Source organism: Chlamydotis macqueenii, chromosome 1 (assembly GCF_036417535.1).
Source record: "Chlamydotis macqueenii isolate bChlMac1 chromosome 1, bChlMac1.mat, whole genome shotgun sequence".
Lineage (NCBI taxonomy): Eukaryota > Metazoa > Chordata > Aves > Otidiformes > Otididae > Chlamydotis > Chlamydotis macqueenii.
This window is the reverse complement of record NC_141556.1, coordinates 198,181,595-198,205,140: the sequence shown is the minus strand read 5'-3', so window position 1 is coordinate 198,205,140 and position 23,546 is coordinate 198,181,595. Positions and strand designations below refer to the sequence as shown.

The 23,546-nt window shown below is 37.7% G+C and overlaps 1 protein-coding gene across 1 annotated transcript in view; it reads left to right on the top strand.

Annotated features, from left to right (window-relative positions):
- DDX10 (DEAD-box helicase 10) overlaps positions 1–23,546 on the top strand; it is a 172,152-nt gene that overhangs the window by 24,180 nt on the left and 124,426 nt on the right. Inside the window, exons 10-13 of the mRNA XM_086739555.1 lie at positions 4,266–4,367; positions 8,774–8,861; positions 15,142–15,230; positions 19,914–20,385. Of these exons, the coding sequence (XP_086595681.1) occupies positions 4,266–4,367; positions 8,774–8,861; positions 15,142–15,230; positions 19,914–20,385 (751 nt within the window). The remainder of the gene's footprint in view (positions 1–4,265; positions 4,368–8,773; positions 8,862–15,141; positions 15,231–19,913; positions 20,386–23,546) is intronic.

Here is a 23,546-nt window from a genome sequence, read left to right as displayed (position 1 = left end):
AATACTCTGCCCACATAAAACTTTTTTTTTTCCTTTTTCTAATAGGCTAACATTTTTGTTTTCTGTAACTAAAGATCCATTGGGATCACTGAACAGATGCAAACCTTCCCAGATGGTACTTAAGATTTTTTTTGTTTTTCAGCTTTCTCAATTCTGTAATGATTTCATTTTAATTTTTATCTCTGAAGAACAGTGTTTATATTAAACTGCCTGTTTTAATTAATTAAATCACACTTACAATATAAAAATGGGCAAGGACCTAGTTAGGGCCCTCCCTAACTTCAAGTATATTGGCATTTAAAAGAGTGAATGTTTCTAAAATAAGTAAGGAAAAACATTACCCTGCATCAATAGTTACCAGATGTCTTTCAATCCCTTGGAATTTCTGAAAACATCAGCTCTGAAAAATATATTTAATGTAGCTTTTTTTTTCCCTTAGTAGTTGCCAAAAATGAGAAAATATAGGTGTTTGGAAACCTCTGTGTCATCCTTGTCTATCTTATGTGATTGTTTGTTAACTTAGTTGTACTACTGTTTTCCCTGTATAAAGGCTAAGAAAGATTTAATCTAAACTTTGAATTAATTGTTGTCCATAGAAATCAGAATTAATGCTTCTTTTCTTTTTGTGAATTAGTTGTGGCATATGCCTTTAGAATCTCCTGAATTTGTACTTTCTGGAAAGATAACTGACTCAGCATATATGTTTATAGCGATAATAACACAATAACACCTTTCAGGGGTCAGACTGAAGGTTCATCTGATCCTGCATCCTGTTTTGAGAGTGACCTTGTGGGTATGGAGGAAAAGCTATAAAAGTGAAAGTAATGTAAAATGATATTTCCTGTACTGTATCATTCCAAAGTTTCAGTTTGTGGCTTGCGGGGAGGATATCTGCACTCTCTGACCCTTGATGGGTGTTTCCTCCATGATTTTTATGGCACTGGTCTTTCATAGTGTGTTGCACACTGAGTAAAATAAATATAATAAAGCAACTGTTTTAAGAATGCCAAGTCAGACACTCCAGGAAAAGAAATGCCATAAGCAACAAGGCTACACAAATCACTTAATGCCTTTGACTAGATTTAAGGAATCTGCAAAAATCATCCTGTGTAGGTGTTCATATAGTGTGATCAAGACTTTTTGTCATCTTGACAAATGAGGAAGATTCTTGTTAAGAGGCTAAATAGATATGCTTTCCAGATATTGAGTTGTTCTCGTAGCTCTTTTTGGAATCCTTTCCTTTTGTAGCATCTGTTTTGAAGAGAAGAGCAGAGCTGTGTGTTATTTTGTACTGTAAACTGGTGAGACTAGTATTGGCAGCAATATTATCTCTGTCTTCCTGTCTGATACAAGCCTTGGGTAGATGAAAGAGAATATTTTCATCTTTCTTTCTGACAGTGCTCTGAGAGCTCAGGTTCTTTTGATGAATAATTAGCTGCCTTGGAACTGTAATCATCAATTTTTTTTTTGCCATAAAATGCAATGTCTTCTAAGGCTCAGTGGCTTTCCAGGATTTCATTGCTTGTTGAAACAGTGTCAGTGTCCGATATGCACCCACTTTGTGGAAATATCATCTGGAATTTGGCTGCGTTAAAATATATACACCTTCTTACAAGGTGCACTTGGTCTATGTAAGCAAGTTATTCCCAACCTTAATTATTATACAAAGGGCCCAAACATTCATAAGATGTTTGGTCAGCAGTGACTTATGTCTTCCTATGCTGTTGGTAAAGATAATCAATTGACTTAAACCAAGCGTATGACTTGCTTTAGAACTCTGTTTAAGGAAAATTCTACAAGCTGATATTTCTGCATTAAGAACGTTTTAGGTCTACTAATTAAATGGGTTAAAGTCAAGTTAGTATAGTTTTTGTACAGCATGTCTCCCTCAGCTGCAGTCTTAAGGCAGTATTGTTTGGGTCAAAGTCCAAATGTCTCACTGTTTCTTTTGGTACTCTTACCAAAAATCATAAAATCAGTAAATTTATGTAGTATTGGTATGTGGTGGAGACTCTCCTTTTTTTGATTTCCATGTAAGATTTCAAAATCTAGGATGTAAGGGTTAAAATCTGATGATGAAAACGTTTTGTTAAGTATTTTTAAATTATCTTTAAAAGTCAAACTGATCATCTATAGCATTGGGCAAAAAACCACCCATCTTAGAGCATTTTGTTGTGATTTTTTTCAAATTCGTCAAATGAAAGCAGAGAGCTGTAATAAAAGCTGTGGGAGTGTTTTAACTGCAGATTTTGTTGCTGCTTGCATTGCTTGCTATGCTGTGACAGATAGTGTTTATAGTTTTCAAACAGTTCTGCAGTACTGTTTTTGCCAAGTGGTAAGTGTTTATGCGTGGAGAAATGTGGGCTCCCTGTATTCCATCTGAAATGATTTTTGTCAGTTAATGGCATGAATCTTGTTTGGTGTGCCTGAGAAGATCCTTCTGTGCTCTCTTGCCTCCACCTTAAAAGCTCTCTTAAGCCAAGGAGTCTTGACTAATACTTGCTTAAAAAGCACTTATGTCCCCTTTTCTGTGCACAAACACTGGTGTTTTCTTCTGTCATTGCTGAGCTTTTATTGGAAAGATATGTGACCTACCCTGGCATAGTCTTGTTTTCTGTGGTCTCTGACCCAAAGACAAGCTGGTAACGTCTCCCACCCTTCTCCTGACAGTTCATACCTTTTATATAGAATCCTTCCCTTGATGGTTCTCTTCATGGAGAAGAGTGAATGCAATTGGCATAAAGACCCAACAGGAGAATGTATGATAGAGTAGCAGAAGCTGAAGACTTCTGAAAGGGCAACAGACTGAGTGGAACAGAGATAGCAGAAACAGTTAAGTTTCCATATGGAAAACACAAAGCACAAGCCAGATATGCTTAAGATGGATGAAAAGTTACCAGTGTAGGAAAAAGAGACAAATATGGCTGGAGTAGGAACCAAACTAAAGGCCTGTTAAGGCAGTAAATAATTTGATATAAAATGACACTTGAAAAATAATGCGATGAATATTTTCTGTTTCAAATAAATGGAATACTTGTAGTCATAGCTATGTATAGGCTTAAAATCTGCTGCTGCCTGGAGACTTCCCTGTGAGGAGCTCTTGGCAGTTAGAGCTGCTTTACATAGTGACTTACCACTCTCTTATTTTGCTTTGACCTGCACATTGCTCTCGTCAGTTGACTGTGAGTTCGATTCTGTCCAATTACGGCATATTTCTGAAATTTAGTTTGGTGTTTTTTTATATAATGGAGAACTCTATGCAATATTTTCCTATCAATCTGTACTGTTAAGAACTATTTGTGAATGAATTAATAATACACGTGTTACAATAGATACGGATGTAGATAGTGCAGATAGGCTAACTCATCATTACTACTTTGTCAGTAGGACTTAAACCCATCGTCTTGTTTGTTTACTAATGGTGTCGAGTATTTCTTTCTCTACAAATGTCCTCAAGTTGCTGAGTTTGCCAAAAGTAGGAACTGACATTTTCTTACACAAAAACAAAGTGAACATGAAGATGCTTCAAGAATAAAAGAGTTTTTATTTCTTTGCCAACTGTGTATCTTGAGTAATTACCAAGTCATCTACATTTGATACAGCTGTTAAGTGCATTGAAGTGTGAATACTAGATATATTCTTATGGGATCAGTCTGATTTCCTCCCCCCCTCCCCCCCCCCAAAAAACCCCTGCTTCTATAAATGAAAGAACTCCTGGTTTTATGCTTTTCTTTCAATGATGCCTCTGTGATGTTTTAGAAAAGTAGCCTTTATTGAACATGCAAGTACGAGTTGTTTGGGATCAAGGCACTTACCCTTTCCTAGCTTTTACCTTCTTTCACTTGCAGGATGTGCAAGGGAGCATCAGTTGTTAACAGGTGTAAAGACTTGCCTATTGGTAAAGGATGAATGCAAGTAGCTAGATCTTCTAGTATTGTAAGCTTTGATCAAGTGCCATTTGATTACTACAGAAGTATTTCTGATCTAGTGTAGAGAAGATCCACTGATCTGAATCTGTGTCTTAGTCCCAGAAATTTAGGGCTCTAAGTGTAGTTTTGAAATCAGCTCAAGTGGAGATATTGACAAATCACTTCACTAGTTTGCCTTTTCTTTTCCCTTTGTAAAGTGAGAATTTTTGTCTGCTCTTTAGGCTGCTTATAAGGAAGCAAATGTAAATTCTCATTGGTTATTGAAAACATAAACAAAAAATTGTATTTTTTGCATGTTTGCTTGAGATCTCTTTTCTGTCTCTTTTCCCTGATCAGGTACAAAGAAGGTGGTGAAGCTTTGTTAGTGTTGCTTCCCTCAGAAGAGAAAGGCATGGTGGAACAGCTGGCACAGAGGAAAGTACCTATCAGTGAAATCAAGTAAGTGACTAATGGCTTGTCTTACTCAGCCTTCTTTCTACAGGAAAAAGGTGTGATGAGTCTTTGATGATACTGATGGAGTAAAGTGCTTGAATTGCCTGGAGCTGGACAAGCAAGGGAGTTTTTGGTAGTGTTGTAGAAGGAAAAGACCTTGAGAGGTTACCCTGTTCCCAAAAGCTGGATCAGCTGCACAAATGATTCTTATCAGATGCTTTTCTAGCTTGCCAGTTCACAAGTCTAGCTTCACAATTTCCCCAAGTGATCTCATCTATACTCCACAGTTCCTGCTATTAATTTTTTTTTTCAGTTGTCTGATAAGCTTTTTAAGTAATTTAAGTGAAATATTTATTTTGTCTCGTGCTAAGAACATATGTAAAACTATGTATTCTCTTACTTTTTACAACTACTTTTAATGTAATTGAACATTATCATGCTGTCTCTTTCTCTTCTTTTATTTTGCAGATTAAGCAAATACCATTTTTTAAATATCTTCTATAATTCTTGTTTCTCTTACCTGTCTCGTCTTTAGTAATAGACTATTTCTTCAGTTTATTGTGATCTTTCTTAATCAGTTAACTGAAGAACAGGAAATAGAAGATGTGCTAAAAGGTCATGTTACACACTAGAGACCTCCAGGTCTGCTCAAAATTAACTATACTATATTCTTTGAATTCTAGAGTAATGAAGGATGGTAAGAAATTGTCACTAATCAGTGTGGTTATGCACCTGTACGTGAATGAGGCTGGCAACTCTGAACAGTCTTCTTCAGGTCTCAGCTCTTCCTCCTCTCTCCGGCCTTCCAGGTCATCCCCTGTAACCATAGGGAGCCAGGTTCCAGGCTGAGAGCGCAGAGCAAAACCTGCTGCTGATTGGAAGCTAGATGGAGTATGGAAACTGTTTTGCTACATCGTGGCAGCAGGATCTTTTTGGTGGTTGTTGAACTTTTTTGTTTAAATTTCACTTTGGAGAAGATGGGGAAGAGAGAGTATCTATTTAAAGCAGTGCTTGTATCCTGGTGTTAAAAACAGGGGAAATGAGAGGAAAGCACAGTGCGTACTGACCAGGGAATTTGGAGAGTGCTGTCTGATCAGTTCGTAAGACCAAGCAAGCTGAGTTCGTATTTGTATCGTGGCACAGTCAGGTGTGGCCATTTATGCAACTGCTAGGCAAAACAGCAGTTTCAAAAAGTTGTGCTGCTCCTTAAATGGAAGATTTGTACTCACAGGGTAAGAAAAGAAAGAAACAGTCTAGTTAAAATGACAGACAATGTCATAAAATCCCCTTCTAGTCTTTGCATAATTGGTTCTAGTTCACTGGTTCTTAGCTATTCAGACAAGCTTATAAATTACAATAATTCATTTACGTGTTTAGATTTTAGGTTTGTCTCTCCCTCCAAATAGTCACAGGTATATAATTATTGTAAAGAGTTTTATTTGCTCAGAAGGAAAGAACATGCAAACTCATTAAAACTGAAATCCAATTTAACAGTGACCAACTTTCTTATTTTTGAAAGCACAGCATGAGACAGTGGGCGGCTGTCATGATACAGTGTTGGAGAGGAGATAATCCAGTATTACAACTCTTTTTAATATTCAGTGTTGCAAATTTACTCATTTATTAACAAACACATAACCTCAAAATGTGCTTGGGGCACCAGATTCTTGGTTGACATTGCTTGGATTTACCCCATGTTATCCTGCCTTACTTTTAACTGTCAAGTATCTTGTGTTTTCTGTATTTTTCAAACCCTTTTCTTGCAAGTTTCAACCAAATCACTCAAGCTAACATTTATGTGCCGTCAACAAAATGTTGTTACATTGTGTCCAAGATTATTGGCCTTTATGCTTAGAGCCCAAATGATGTATTGTCTACTGTATTCCTACAGTAATCAAATCATAGAAAATAATGAGTAATAGCAGGCCTAGGTGAGAATTGGAACTTGGTATGCATTTTGAGTTTGACAGTGACAACAGTGAGTAGTTGACAGTTCTGACTACTCTTTGAGTACAGCTCCAAGGCCAGTTTTGCATTTACTTAAATATTTAATGTAGACCATGTTTCTGTCACTTACGAGAATGTGCAACTCCCAGATGCTTTACTGACATCAAATATGACATCTGCTGTTTCTTCTTCATCTTGAAGCCTGCTAATCCTGTCATGAAGCATAATCAATGTGATTAGTTGTGTTTTGCTTCTGACTAAGCTATGTTGGCCATTGTATGTTTGCTTGTTTTCTTTAGATGCTTACAAATTGCTTTTTTCAATATAAAGAAAAGTTAATAGTTTGACTTAGCTTTTTTTTTTTAATTCCCCCTCCCCCCCCCGCAGTATATTTACCTGTGCTGTCTCATAGATTTTTATCTATCTCAGATGAGTTCTTAAGAATAGATACAATGATGATTCAGAGTGCTTTGACTTTCTCTCTAGTTGCTGTGGAGCAAATTTCTTTTGACCCAACTGATTTATCTAAGTACCTTTTATCCCCTGATTTGCGATTCTGGTGTGAGCTTGGACTGCGCTGTAGCTGTTAGCTGTCCGATTGCAGCTGCCACTTAAACTGAAAACAAGGGAAAAAAGGCACTGGGCAATTCAGGTGCCTTGAGGTCGTTTCTTAGTAGCTTTCCCATACCTTAACAGCAATCCAATGCTTCTAGACTGTCTTACTACTGGTGTTCATGTTAATTTTTGTTGTTGTTGTATTCATGCTATCCCTTCTTTACTTTCAGTATCTCATTTTGTACTTGTAATTCTTATTTTATCCCAGTGTACTTGTGCTATTTTTATACTTGTCTTCAAATCTACTTTAGGCTTTCTTCCTGAGTTTCAGGTCAGGTTGTTGTAACCATGTTCATTTCATGTAGCCAGGCTTTTTACTCTTCGTTCTGTCTTTCCTCTGCAATGAGGTAGTATACTTTATGTTTGTACCTTCTTATACTATTTGATATTGAGCAAACCACTGCTTTTATTTTGCTGTTCTGCCATTTTTCCTTTTTTAGGATCATGAATATTTTTTTGTCACCTTCTCAGTCTTGCTTTATAGAATTAAATCTAGAAGAGCCTTCTCTCTGTTTACTTTATGTCTTTGATATCTTGTGTGCATTCCATCCTGCATTGCATTTCAAAGACTTGTTGGTCAGTTTGTGTCCCACTGAATTTTTCATGCCTCTTCTTTTCTCTCTTATGTCTTTACATTTTCAGAGTAATTTATTTGCTGGCTTGAACCTGGAACTCGGCTTTTTGATCTTTCACTAAATCTGTAGCTAAATAGCTTTTGTATTCGCTACAGCCTTCCACTGGCTGTATCTGACAGAGATTAGAAATTGAAATGGTGAGGGGATAAAACTTCATGTCTTTTTATATATTGAAAGTATTCTTTGGTGATTCTCTTCGACCCCTTGCTTGATTGCTACTTTCATATTTACTAAGAATAATTGATAATCATAGTGGCTTATGTTACAGAAAGTGACTATAAAATGTTTTTTAATCAGTCATGTTTTCTAGACTGAGATAGTGCTATGTGAAGAAGCGTTATTTTGATACTTTTTTTTTCCTCCTTCAAAGCAAAGGCTATGTTTTATTGTATGATACGGGATGACATTGCACACAGCAGCAAGAACCGAGTTAAGAAATCCAGTAATTGTGCATCTTTTTTGACCTCTACTTGAGGGCTGCCCTCCTACCACATTTGGTAGGTCGTATGAGGGACTTGAGTGACACTAGCACATCAAAACCAGAAGGAGATAAGATCTGGGCAAATAAACCTGGAATAGTGTTGCTATCACTGGAATAGATGTAAAAATCCGGAGTATGGGAGAGGACTTGTGTAACTTCTTGCTAGGTTTAATGACATTTTCTGTAATACAGTCACTGTTCTTTATTCACCTGATCAATATGTTGAGTTCTTAAATCTATTTAATCACAATGTCCTTTATTTTTGCTCATCTGGCTGTAAGAAAGAACTACTTAAATTTCGGTGTTCCCAGGGCAGTGGATCTTGTTTAAGCTTTCAGAAATGCTGAGGATTTCCTTATGAAGACTACTGTCTCAGTATAAAGTAGTACTATAATTCATTATGCTGCTTCTATATTTTTTTTTCTCAGTGTTTCTATAAATTCAAGAAGTTCTTTACTCCTGATTTTGACTTCACTTTGGAAGAAGTTTCACTGCCTTCACTGAAAACTGTCTCTGGATAAAAAGTCTTAACTCTCATTTGTCTTTTCTATATTATTTGTTTGAGGAGTGTACGCTTCATCCTTAATATGGTTCCATTCTGAGCTTTTTCAGCTCTATGCATATGAAAGCAATGCAAAAGATGTGAAGGTGCTCCTGAGAACTTAATAGGTGCTTATTTTTGCATGTTCTAATAATTAAAGCTTGCTTACACTTTTTTTTTTTTTTTAAATTAGAATTAATCCTGAAAAACTTACAGACATCCAAAAGAGGATGCAAGCTTTCTTAGCTCAAGATCAGGAGTTAAAAGACAAAGCTCAAAGGGTAAGTCATCTGCTGCACTATAGTTCTCGAGGCAAGCTGGTCAAATAGAACGGCTGTTGGAATAACACTTTCATGGAAGATAGCCTGTGAAACTTTTCTGGGCATCACACTACCTCTTCTTCCCATCACTAGACACATTTACTGACCTTTCCCTGATTTTGTAGTATCTTTAGGCCTTGAACTCTTTGGAATAGAGCTTACTACTTGTTTTATTGAAGCACTGCAGTGCATTGGTTTTCTGAGTTTGGTTCGCTTGTTTGTTTGTTTTTGAACAGTGTGGATATCATGAGCCTATGAATTCTGTAGTTGTACCAAATGTCTTCCAAACTCTGCAAAATCAGGAGTTCAAATTGAGATGCAGGGGAACAAGATGATTAGAAGGAAAAAAAAAAGAAAATATCTCTGGTCACTTTTCTTTTTTTTTTTTTAATTTTTTTTTTAATACATAGGTCGGATTTAAAGAGCATTACCAAAGGCCAAATTATCAAAAATCCATAAATGTGAAAGCCTGAGAAATACAAGTTCTATTTAAGGAAAAGATTACAGAAACTCTGGATTAGTGTACATAACTTTTTTTGTTTATCTAAGCTAGTGTGAGGACTGATGACACCTGAAGATATTCTGGTAATCCTGAGTGATGGGGTAAAATGTAAAGGGGATCATGAATGCTTAAAGACAGACTGAGAGTTGTAGCCTCTCTGCTGAACTCGAATGTAAAATGAGGCAAGTTGCTCTATTTGAAACTCTTAAGGTAAGGTTAATCTCACCTAACTTTAGATGTCCTGTGTGAGCTAGTCTGCCTGAGACTAGCTGATAGAGAGGAATAGGCACTTCTAGGATGATTCTGACATAGATACTTAAAAACCCTTGGGGATGGATGAATGGCGGTTTCTTTGCACTGCAGAGGTAGCTTGTGTGATGTGACCTAGCTTGGATGCCTGCAGTAGAGACGCTTAGTGGGTCAGAGGAACGTCATTCTTACTTCCCTGAACAAGGGGTCTTAAATCAAAGTGCCTGAGGAAGTCAGTGGGAGCTTTTTGAATAAAAAATCTAAGGCAGTGTTCAAGGGATTACTTTAAAAACTGTTTTGGGCATTTAGATATCCCAGGTTTTTGCAGTGCAAAAAGTAGAATGCCAGTAGAGCATGTAGTAGAATGCCAGTGCAAGCTTCATCCTAACGTTGCACAGGCTAGATGTACTGGTGACGTATTATGATCATCTGCAACTGCCGCAGGAAGTTGCAGTTACACCAATTTGTATCAGAAGTGACAAAGCAGCTGGTTGGGGGAGGACAAGAGTAGGAGGAAGCCAGCATCATCTTGGAATTAAAATACTAACAAACCTCTCTGTTTCTGGCTTTGACTTTTTAAGATCTCTTAAAAGACAGAGAAAGATCATTCTGAATTAGGCAAAAGAAAATAATGATGAAATTTAAAAACAACATGAGTAAAATCAAACAGGGGCTGCCTGTCAGTGTTACAGATAAAAACTTAAATTAATTTTGAAATAGTTTTAATTACCATTTAATTATCCTTTCAAACCATTTTTGTTGCCATTTTTCATTTGTGGGTAGCAATGCAGTGCCATCTTGCAGACAGACTGTATATATGTTCAGTTTTTGAAAATCCTGAAGTACAGAGAAGTGGTTTAGCATAGAAGTGTCCCTCCTTAATAAGACTTAAGTATGAGTGTTCAGATGTACTATGCAAATATGCCCTAGTAGTCTTACATATCAATGTGAATAAAGCAATAAAAATAAGGCAAATGAAATCCTGACCTTGGATCCTTATCTGGAATGCTGGATTTCTCAAAGACACGAGTGTTGTGCTGTCTAGCCTGTCTGTTGCAAGCTGCCAAATTCTTGACGTTTGTAAGAAATAAATTCCCTACCTGAACGAATCAGATATCTGTGAAACAGCATAGCTATGCACAGAAGTTCACGTAGGATGTAGTTTACTGTGTTGAGGACATGAGGTCTAAGTGATTGCATCCTCTAAGCCTGTTGTTTTACTTCAAGATGCTTTTACTTTGTTTAAGGAAAGAAAGAAAAAGGAAAAAGAAAAAAGAAAATTCTTGATTGCTTCAATAAACTTCATGGGTCATTTGATAGGACATGGTTCCTGTGCTGGAAAGAGAGAGGGTGAATCAAATTTGGGCTCCTTTGAAAATTTCACAATTCCTCTTACAGACTGATACTGCCTTTTGGTATTTCTTTTAATTTCAATGTTTAATATGTCAGTTCATCCAGTTCTGAAAAACAGTTTAAAAAAGTAATGTATTTTTCTTGCTAGTTTGAATGTTACTGTGGAGAGGGTACTGGGACGCTGAAGTGAAGTCTGTCCATTAAATTCTTCATCGCACCCAGAGGGATGTGCAGGCTATTACAGCCTGAGATTTCAGTCACACCTTTTTACTTAGAATCATAGAATCACATGGTTGAATGGGACCTATAAGATCATCTAGTCCAACCGTCTTCCCACTACCATTGCTGCCACAGCTACTAAACCATATCTTGTAGCTCCTCATCAAGCTGCCTCTTGAACAATGCCAGGGACGGCGACTCCACCACCTCCCTGGGCAGGCCATTCCAGTGCCTGACCACTCTTTGAGAGAAAAAGTTTTTCCTCACATCCAATCTAAACCTCCTCTGGTACAACTTGTGGCCATTTCCTCGGGTCCTGCTTGTTGCCTGGGAGAAGAGGCCAAACCCCTGTTCATCACAACCTGCCTTCAGGAAGCTATAGAGTGCAATGAGATCTCCCCTGAGCCTCCTCTTCTCCAGACTAAACAATCCCAACTCTATCAGCTGCTCCTCATAAGACTTGTGCTCCAGACCCCTCATCAGCTTTGTTGCCCTTCTCTGGACACGTTCCAGGGCTTCAATGTCTTTCTTGTAGTGAGGGGCCCAAAACTGAACACAATACTCGAATTCTGTCAAAACAGCAGTGAATCGTGTGTTTTAATATTTAAAACAATTATCCAAGAAATACATCTGTAAATCAAAATTTAAATGTAGCAAATCAGTAGAGTATAGTACTTGTGGCCTTATGCATTTCTAGTACTTGTACAATAATCTCAGGTGGTTTGGAGGGCATTTAGCTACTATTGTAATAGAGCTGTGATATGTTTCTGATGCCCAACATTAATATTTTCTATAATGGTATAAATGAATTCATATAATAATTTTGTAATGTTCATTTATTAAAAAAAACAACCCTGGAAATGATATCAAATTGCTAAAAATAGCAGTGAACAAAAGCAATTGATGGAAGAGCAGGAAAAAAGTTCAGACTGACTAAACTTGTTTTCCAGTGTGCATGCGCAGAGTGACCAAGTCTTAGGGGTATTTAATGAAACCCAAGAGACATGACAGTATTTTAGAAGGAGGTTGAAGTGAAGGTAGAGAAACTAAATAAAAATCAAAGAAGTAATTTTCTCTTTCTGTACTTTGTTTCTCTTCTTATAAAGTTGAACAGCTCTTCTATGCTATATCTAACTTTTCTAGTTTGGATATAAGTTCTTGGAGCAGGGAGTATCTTTTGCTGGAAGTGTTTGCACTGGATGAGGTCAGCTGAAGACTTAAGTCATCATTGTGTTACTACTGAATGATCTTTGAAGCCTCTTACCCTAATTAGATGCCCATTTCTTTGAACATAGAGCAGTATAGCCTTGCATACAGTCCATGACAAACTTGAAAAACTGTTTTGAGTCTCACTGGGCTGAACCCTGCTGACAGCTGATAGATGTGAGTTAGCACATTGCGATTTGCTTGGTGGTTCATTCATAGTTATTGTAGGACTTGATATGTGTGCAACAGGTGCGTTCTTTCTGCCCTTTAGCTATCATTTATTAATTTCTAGACCACGTGTACCAGAGACATACTAGTAAAGTAAGTGGATGGCTTTATAGGTTATCCAAAAGGCAGAACGAGATTTCCACCCTGGCATGTAGTGACTCATGCAGATCTTCAGATCTGCAACTCCCAGATTCAGAGAAAAGATACTTCTTGTTGAACCCTCTTTTTTTTTTTTTTTTTTTTTTTATCTGTCACTGCAGAGAAAAAAGAAGCTCTGTCATTTATTTTTGTCACTGCTTGCTAGACACCAGTAGATTAATGAGATCTGTCAAATGTTAAGCATTTTCCTAAAGATTCTAGATATCTTTGTAAAATGATTAATGTTGTGAGCAAACAAGTGTTTTATTCCACAGCTCGTTCTTGGTAGCAGCTGAATGGATTGTGCTAGCACTTTCCACTGCTAAAATTAATTGAAAGACATAATCCGGACCAGAAACTTTACTCAAAAACTTAGCATTTGCAAAAATAAGCAAATGAAAGTTTACTTCTGTAGTGACATGTTGAGTGACTTGAAAAGTATATAGAATCATAGAATGGTTTAGGTTGGAAGAGACCTTTTAAAGGTCATCTAGACGAACCCCTCTGCAAGGAGCAGGGACATCTTCAACCAGATCAGGTTGCTCAGAGCCCCATCCAACCTGGCCTTGAATGTTTCCAGGGATGGGGCATCCACCACCTCTCTGGGCAACCTGTTCCAGTGTTCTACCACCCTCAGTGTAAAAAAAATTCTCATTATGTCTTGTCTGAATCTACTTCCTTCTATTTTAAAACCATGACCCCTTGTTCTTTCACAGCAGACCCTACTGAAAAGTTTTTCCCCATCTTTCCTGTAGGCCCCCTTTAGGTACTGGAAGATCGCTACAAGGTCTCCCCGGAGCCCTCTCTTCTCCAGGCTGAACAGCCCCAACTCTCTTAGCCTGTCTTTATAGGAGACGTGCTCCAGCCCTCTTATAATCTTTGTGGCCCTCCTCTGGACCCTCTCCAACAGGTCCATGTCCTTCTTATGTTGGAGGCTCCAACATAAGTACTGGGTGCAGTACTCCAGGTGGAGTCTCACGAGAGCAGAGTAGAGAGGCGGAATCACCTCCCTCGACCTGCTGGCCATGCTCCTCTTGATGCAGCCCAGGATGTGGTTCACCTTCTGGGCTGCCAGCGTGCATTGCTGACTCAGTATCTCTTAGCTTTACATATCTTACAATTAATAGTTGTTATTTCAGTTTGCCAAGGGGAAAAGTGTGACTTTATGATATTACCTAGTTTACTGTCTCATCTCTTTTTTCACCTTTGGAAATGTTTTTTCTCTAATACGCATTTAAGGAATCCCCGTAAGAGATCAGTCCTCCTAACTGTTAACTCCTAAACCTCTGTCTCAGGATAACAAGAAATAGATTTTTTTTTTTTTAATTTATTTTATTTTTTTAAAATTCCATGTGAATTAGTAGTACAATAATTTTCTCTAATAGATGCCTGTACATAACTGAACAAGGGTGTGATTGTAGTGTGCTTGAATATAACCCCATGAGCTTAATTTGCTGTTGTTGCTAGTGTTTGCTGGTTTAAGCCTCATGATGGGAATTTTGGCATGTGTTAGCAATTAGGTTACAAACAGCAGAAATCCAAGGACCTTTTCTAATACTTAAAATATTTCAGTATTTATACTGCGGCTGATAGGCAGAAATAGACTATGTAAAAGAAAGAAACATGAGAAGAATAAGAATTTTTCCTTTTGTGAAGGATGGAGGGAAAATACAACACAAGATTAAGTTATTCTGTTATACTGTGCTTCCAGTTTTCTTGGTGAAATTCTGGGATTAATTGAAACTTCAACCTTGAACTGGTCTTAGTAAATGTTGTATAGTGAATTTATGTTGTTCAGCTGGGTTGCATTCATTGACTGCAAGTATGTGATGAGCTGATGGCAAAGGCAAGGTAATATGAATTGTCCTAGGCCACAGTGAAAGGCAACTACATTGAGTTCAATCACTTTCTCTTAGTGGCTGAGATAGTCAGGGCACCTCAGATTGATAGCAACACAGTTGGTTCTTGCTTCCACCTCATGCAGAAGTCAGAATAGCATAGCAACATTCAGAAAAGCTGGGAGAAAAACAAATTGAATCCGTGATGTCTCCTCCTGCCTAATTTGCCGTATTTTCTTTCTAGCAAAAATAACATGACCTGCCTTTGGGAAATTCAGCCAATTCATGTGCATTTAATGAAATATTTGAATTCTTGAAGGACATCACTTTTGTAGTACTGATAAATTTTGGCTAATGGGTATTGGGTAAAAGAATTTCAGTCTAAAATTGATGTTAGAGAATTTAATAGTGGTATTCTATTTTGTGTTTAGAGCAACAGTATAATGTTAATTTTATGTGTTGATGAATGGTTTATTTTTTTGTTAAAATACTTTTATTTTTCTTCCAGTGTTTTGTATCCTACTTGCGTTCAGTTTACTTAATGAAGAATAAGGAAGTATTTGATGTTTTCAAATTGCCTCTAGCAGAATATGCCCTGTAAGTATGATCAACTTGGAAAGCAAAAACTGTGTAGTGAAACGTTTTGCAGTATGTAATAGCTTTAAATAGCTGTTTTGAAAGGCATTCTAAATAGAAATTAAACGTAAAAACAATATATCTCTACAGAGAGAAATAACTCGTACAGCAGAAGGTACATTTGCTATATTGAAGACAAAACTTGCGAAGTAAAAGGATTGAGAACAATAGGTCTTGGTGGGTTTTTTTGTTGTTCTTTTTTCCAGATTTGCCCTTCAGTCTCCTTGCTAAATGCCAACCTGTAAGGTGTATTATTTAAAAAGAAATTGGAGTATCTAAAGATGATACATTGCAGTCTCATTTTGAATGTGATTGGGACATTGCTCCTTGGACATAAATTACTGCTCAGAAGATTCAGTGCACTTAGTAAAGATGAAACATCTGCACTGGACTGAATAGCATCTATTTTACTGTGTCTATTTTTGTACTTATATGTGAACCGTTCCACATTTTGTATGGGAGGGAAATTAATTTTGACAGTTTGACTTTACAGATGACAACTATCTGAGATTGTTTTAAGATGTGAAGTTTTTGAATAATCTCATGGGACATAGACTAGTCAGAAGGGAGCAGGAAGGGTGCTCAAAGATGCATGGTAAATTAATTTTACAACTCTGGAATTTCATACAGAAAAGACTTAAGTCTTCAAACTTGTTGGCACGTGGCATAATGAACTAAAATGTGACAAATTATTAGACTGTAGAACACCTGGTCTTCCTGTGCTGTGCTGCAGTTAACATGATTATGTTTTTTAAGGTACATAAGCATATTATAGAAGATACTTTCTCACTTTATGGACTGAGAAATTTTTAAAAAGGAGAATTAGCAAAAACTTGAAAAATTTCCCTACATGCATTGCCTGCCCCCTTCACCTGTGCGAGTTTTCAGCATCTTTAAAACCTTATCGTAGGTCTTACTGTGCTGAATGTAAAGGGTAGTGGCAGCAGGTCAGGACTAAGGGATGACCACACATATTTAACCAGTATGTTAAGAAACTGACACATGCCAGTAATGCTGAAGTTTTGGAATCTCAAAGCATCTCTTTCTGGATTTCGGCATGGTGTGCCGTCTAGTATTGATATTGACGTGGACAGAGTAGTCCAGTTCTGTTTTTCTCAAGCCTTTGTGCCAGAATTTGGTCCTTCGTCAAAGTCAATTCTAATCTCAGCTTTGCAAAGTTACTAGTAAGTCATTCCTGTATTAAAATGGAAGAAACCAGACAGTTGTTTGGAGAGAGTAGGAGAGGTTTAATCAAGAGAGTGAAATATATGGAAGCGTAATCAAAAAGTCAGAAGATAGTAAATCTGTGATGTAATTTCAGGATTCTGCTCTAAGTGAACAGTTTGTTGGCACTCTTCTTCCCCACTCTCCAGACTGCTAGTCTGCTTAAACCCAGGAGACTGCGAGGTGTATTTCAGTTCAGTGCACGTCCACTGATTCAGTGGATCAGTCATCTTAATTTATCTGAAAGGCCTTCAAAGTCTGGTACGTTTGAATTCTGCATTCCAGAGCAACCTCAGTTTACATTCCGTGCGCAAACTCATGGCAAAGCCTGGAATAAGAATCCTTTCTTCCCTTTGCCTTCTGTGTGTATTCTCCAAAAAGTATTTCAGCCTTTCTGTGGAGATTTACTGTTAGCTTGATAGATGTTACTTCACTAAAAATCCTGCAGAGAAAACAGGCTGCTTAATGACCCTGTCAGGTTTGCATTTCAGTCTGTCAGACTGTTGCCGGCTTTCTCCATTGCTCTCTTGCCTTGCATGTCTGTGCACTGAGATTCTCTTAAGCTCTGTTGATTGAGTTGGCAGAAAAGCAGTAGTCTTTTTAATTTTTTTTTTAAATATAAAAAGTTATTTATATATTATGTAAAATTATTATATATGCATCTAGAAAACAATTTATAGAAAAAATAAGAAAAGTGTGTTTGCATGTCTATACATATATACACACATATAGTCTAGAGATTCATCACCTTTAAGCTGTGGTACATTAGTATTCTTTCCACTATCCTTTCATTACAAATTACTATCGGGAATAATTTGTTGGAGGAGGACTTGCACAGGCCTTGTGTTAACATAAACAGCCTTTAAGTTTGGTGAAGGAGAACCTCAATGCTTGCATTACGAAGGACAGCTTTGAGAACATAAGAAAATGTAAACAAAAAATGGAATGGAAAGGAATAATTAGTTAGTCTGGCCTCCTGGATAGGAGAAAAAGTAAAGAGGAGGCAGAGATTCGAAATATTTTACTTCTCAGGCATTTTATTTTGTTAAATGCTAACATACATATATCAGTTTCCAGGGGCAAATCTTAACAGGTGAGTGTGCTGGATGGACAGGTTAGTCACAGCTCTGAGGGGCTGCCAAGGAATATAATTTTGTTGTGTCTTGAAGTAGGAATGCAGCATATTTTTCTCTGTTTCTCTGTATTGGTACATAGAGAATAAATAAAGCAGGTTGAAGCCAAGTTATCTGGAAAATATCTGATACACACAATTTAGTTTCTTGCTGATTTTGCAAGTGTTGCTTACAGATCAATGTTACAAAGCAGTAGATAGCTGCAGGTGCTGTTGGTTCATGATGCATGATCCATCTGTTCACGTCTGTCTGTCCTCTCACTGACCAGGGAAAGCACCCACTGTACTCTCACCCCAGTCCCCCTGGCTGTGGATGTAGACCTCACCCTTACTGCATGGTCAGGGCAGAGGGTTTGCACATCTTGTTATCCCTTTGTTGTTTCTTGGCCCACCTTCTCACTGCCATTGTATTTCCTTTTCTAGACCCCAGTTTCCTTCCAACTAAAAAACCTGCTCCTAATTGCTTATTTCCATTTGTTTCCAGTCTTCATACACCTGTAGCCAGATTTTGTATTTCTCATGCTGTTAACTAGTTAATCTCAGCCTCATATGATGTTACTTATATGGACCTCAGTATTCCCTCCAGTGATCTGTAGAGTTTGGGCATTTGTCACGCAACTCCCACTGAATCACCTGTGAGAGCCAGCCATCCTTCTCTGAGCTTTCTGTAACTATTCTGTAAGGTTCTGAGCTTTCTGATCTTGCCATGCAGATCTCTGAAAAAGCTGCAGTCTCCTCTCTCAGAGCCCAGGGTCATTAGTCTCTTAGTCATTATTGTTGATTCTTCTAAGATCTTGAACTACCTTTTCTCATTGTGCAGCCAAGCCTGCTATTGACCTTCACTGGCCTTAGAAGTCAGTATACTTGCATGTGCATGAGTAGCAGTTCCAGCAGAGTGCCTCCAGAGCTGGCTAATCCAGCTGACTTGGAGAAATGGTCTTTAATGCACTCTGGAAATCTCTGTTGCTTGTGCTCTGCTCTGTTGCCCTTTGGGCAGGTGTCAGGGTGGCTCGGGTACCAAGAGCACCAGGGCCTGCAACCGCGATGTGGAGGCTTCTTTTACTTTTGTAAAGAAGGCTACATCTCGGTCTTCTAACTGATTGGATTCCAACTGTGACAATCTTACTTGGTCTGCTCTTTTGATCCTGACCATAAACTCTTGATTAGCTTGGCTCTCCTTATTAGTAGAGTACCATGCATTTGAACTCCTTAACGTAGAGGACTAAAGCTGGCTAGTGAAATAAATAAGACAGCAAAAGCAATTTCTCTGTTTGTTTTGGTTATTAATCAGACTATGTGGAAAGCCTGTTAATTCAGATTTGTGTGACTTCAGTTGATTTTCTGTTTTCAAATGGTTGTTCATCCTGTCCTCTGAAAGTATTTTAAATGTTAAACATAGAAGTAGCGTATATTGCAAGGCAAGTAATACACATTTCTTCTCTTGAAATAGCTTCTCGGAGTATTTAACCTTTTTCAGACTATTTTAAGTTTTGGTCTGAATCTGTTATACAGTAAAAGAAGTCACTGTGCTGTGTTTTCATGTGTTCAGAACATTCTGAAGAAGTTCACTAATGGAATATGCTGTGTATTTAGTAAATGTAGTAACATAACATTAGAATGAAGCACTAACCTGTGTCGTATTGTGCAGCAGTTCTACAGAAGTGACCTCAGATTCTTTACAGCTGACTCGTAACTGCTGGTTACATATGCCATGAAGATAAAGCCTTGCTGTAGAGAGATGCAGACAAGTGACATTGGCTATAAGGGAGAAATGTGTGTGTCTCAGCTTTTTCTGCAATTAGTCATTTATTTATCCATATGGTGTTTGTTCTTCTAATCTTTCCATCACCGCGAGGTGGTGGGGATAGTGTTCTGGGTGCATTTCTGGCAGTGAAGGACACTGACAGAGATCAGTGTGACATCTGTGTATATTCCATACCAAATTACACTGGTGTTTCTTCCACGGTATTTTACTGTGAAGCATAGATAATTTGCTCTTGTCTGCAGCTTTTCAGGTTCTTTGTTTGCTTTCTTTTCTGGGAGGATTTGTAACTGTTCTTGAGTGTTCTCAGTTATTTTATCTTCCTTCCTCTCCCAATGCTCACTTGTATTTTTCAACCTGGATTGTCTATTGTAGGCTAAGTGTTGTTTTGTAAATGTGTTGGTCAAATCTGTCAATACCATAATTGAAAGCGAATCATTTGAGCCACTGATGAGAACTTCCAGTTTAGTCAACTTTTGTGTATCTACCTTTCAGATTAATTTATTTGTTTAATTCCATGCTTTAGATCACTTGGTCTTGCAATGGCACCTCGTGTGAGATTTCTTCAAAAAGTTCGGAAACAGCTCTGTGCAAACGAGGCAGCTGATGGGACAGATCACTTGAAGGAGACAGAGCAAAATGAAAATACCATCTCCTCGATAAACAATGAAGCGGTGGAGAAATGTGGAACTAATTTCACTGGAAAGGTTTCTGTTAACAAGACAAAGGAAAAGGAGAGAAGGAAAGAAACTGAGGAATGTTCTGCTTCCGGTGAAGGTGCTGAGGAGAGTGGTGAGTCTGAGGATGAATCGAAAGAAGTATCTGAGGAGGAGGAGGAAAAGGAAGTTCCTGTATCAAGCAAGGTTCCAAACCCAGACTCCATGCAGTTCTTTGAAGAAGAAGAAGATGATGATGATGATGATACTAAAGATCTTGATTTGCTGACCGTGAAACGACGGAATGTTTTTGGTGTGGAAGCTAAAGATAATTCAGCACCGGTAAGTTCCCTTTATAGTAAGGCTTATGAATCTGAATGATATTATAGTGGACATGCTTCAAGTAAGGAGTAGGAGAAAAGAGAAAGTTCTGCTCTTAGCAGAATGCTCGATTGAAGTCAGATGTGTTGCCCATATGTAAGATGTGCTGTCCATATGTATCGGAAGTCAGAATTGCTCCCAAAAGATGAGTGGTGTGACTTACACTTTTATTATTTTATGTTATTGGCAGAAAGTAATTTTATTTCCATAATGAATATCCTTGTAGTTGCTTTAATTTATGAATAACATGATTTGAATTCTTGGGAGATTTTGACAGTTTTAATTCTTATCACTTACTAATTTGCTTGTACCACTGTAAAATAGCTGCCACTTTCAGCCATAATTTGGATGCTGTACGGAAATTTGTGGCACTGAGAACCAAATTGCAATACATGATGAGCCACTTCCCGGTACACATCGTAACAAATGATCTTTACAATAATGTAACCTTCAAACCATGAATTTTACGTTCAACAGGACCTTTGCTCTTAGGAATTAAGCCAGTATCAGAGAAAAGGGAGAGAGAGAAAGTGCACACACTTCCTGTAAAGCATGGTTATAAAGGCTTATTAAAAATATTCATGTAGAGCTTTCATTTCCTTGGCAAATAGCTTCATAATTCAGGATTTGTCCGGGCTTGGTGTTCTGAAAAATGTTACTTTCATTTAATCCTTGAATGCAATGTTATGGTAAGGGTGGTTTTGTTTTGTTTTGGTTTTTTTTAAAATTCGTATTTCTATAAAGCAGATTTGATACATGCATGTTGTGATTTTTTTTTTTTGCGTATCCTTTGCTATCTAGCAACTATATCTCTGTAGTAAAGAGATCCAAGTGAAATAGCCATCTGCTTCAGCAAGATGTTTTTCTGAACTTACGTGCATGGAAGGGAAACCTCCTGTTTAGCAAAGTGTTTGTTTTTTCAAGTGATATTTTAAATCTTTCTTTTTCTGTGCTGTTATTTAACAGCACAGGGCACTTGTCATGAACTTACACTAATCAACCCACTAACTGCATTTGTAAGCAGCATCTTTCCTTTAGTATGTAGTGAAGTGTTACAAACTAGTTTTATCAGCTAACTTTGAAGATGAGCAGTTGCACAGTAACGTAACCACTGCTTGCACTCTCTCTTCTACCGTGATGAGGCTGCTGCAGTTTGCCATCTTGTCCCAGAACTATAGGAGGAGGATGCTTCTGGAATTACCTTTCTATTCCTGTTATTCTAAGCCTGAGATACCCTGCCCGGGCACAGCCACTGCCTGGCACTGCCTTACATTTAGTCATAGAATGATTTCCGTTGGAAGGGACCTTCAAAGGTCATCTAGTCCAACCCCCCTGCAAGGAGCAGGAACATCTCCAACGAGATCAGTTTGCTCAGAGCCTCATCCAACCTGGCCTTGAACGTTTCTAGGGATGGGGCATCCACCACCTCTCTGGGCAACCTGTTCCAGTGTTCTGCCACCCTCAGTGTAAAAATTTTTTCCTAATATCTAATCTAAATCTACCTCCTTCTTTCATGTAGAAAAGATACTGCTATTTTAAAAACAAAGTAGAGTAAAAGATTTCTGCCTGTAGTTAAAGAATTATGTTCTCACAGCTTTAATATTGCTTCCACAATTTTCCATGCTGAAATACACAGACAATTTCATTTTGGTTTTGCATATTGGAAAGTGAATTGGGAAGTTTTGTTCAGGAAATGGTAAAAGGAGAAACTTTTATATAAAAGAACAGACAAAAGAAATTTTATGAAAAATACTAGTGATTTAGAAAGTAATTTGGAACCTCATTGGGTAACCTTTTAACAGTTTTCCAGCATTAAAATGTATAGGTTATTTTATGCTCTGGCAAGTCAGACATTATTTTCTGTGATTCAGCGTTGATAAACAGCAGTAAGCGTTAGTGGTTTGGACTCGGCATGCAGGTGTGGAAGACCTTGTATCACCTGAAACCTCTTATACATAGAGGTGTAGAATGAAATACTTAGTTATTCTTCTAAGCAGCTGTGAACAAAAAAAAAAAAAGTTTCAAGATCTGTATCATTAATATCTTAAATATAATTTAAATAATCTCCTACAGAAATGCTTGTGGTAGTGCAATATGTAATTTCTGGAAAGCAGAAATGCAGAGCATACTGTGCCTAGCTGTGGGAACTGGTCCCGATCGATGCATATGGTGTGGTGTTTATGGCTTTATGTTGCTGTGAAAATTGTTGATAAGTTGTGGAATGCTTTAAATGTAAGGATTCTCTTTTCAGGTAGGAATAAGAGGATAAAAGTCTCTATCACCAACAATATATTGTCTTTTAATATTTTGGTATACAAATGCACGTAATAGAAATTACTTAGAAAGATTCACGCATTGTGCATCTTTTATGTGTATACCTCAGCACCACCTTTTGTGGATGTTTAAAAAAAAATAAATTCCTAACTTGCAACACTTTCATATTTTTTCCACATTTGTTTGTTTTCTGGATAAAAGTTTTTAAGTGATTATTAGTGCATTAAGGTAGATCAGTTCATATCCAAAGAACTAGACAGAGCTGATTCCTCTGGGGTGTGAGAAGCACCGAGCAGTATGGGTGCAGTTTTCCTGTTGCTGTGTGTTGGAGGACTCCAGAACCAGTTTAACTGCAGCGTACTGGATTGTGGCTGCATTTCTGTGATGAAGCAGTGCATTAATTAATAGCATCAAATGCTGGAGAGAGTCTAGGACTATGAACGTAGAGTATATACTCGGTTGAATCAGGTAGGAGGATTTTTTAAAAATCTATTCAGTGTGCTGAATAAGGTAGGAGTCCTGTGGAAACATTAGTCTGTGATCATCTAATTGGGACATTATGAGTATGCCCACAAAGGTTGAATTCAGTTTGGATTTATGCTTTTAATGTCTATGATTGATTTTCCAATTTCACTGTTCTTACTTTATGCTTATTGTTGACAGCAAAACAGTCCCACTGTGATTGTTGGGCTTCAGAATGTTTTTGTAAATGGAAACATTACATTCCATTTCAATTTTAGAATAGCTGTTGTTAGAGACACTGTTGCTTCCTTATCCTTGTCTCTTCTCTAGCTCCTCCAGTGGAAGAAGGAGCAAGAGGAGGTGTTGGGGTGGCTCCAGGTATCCCA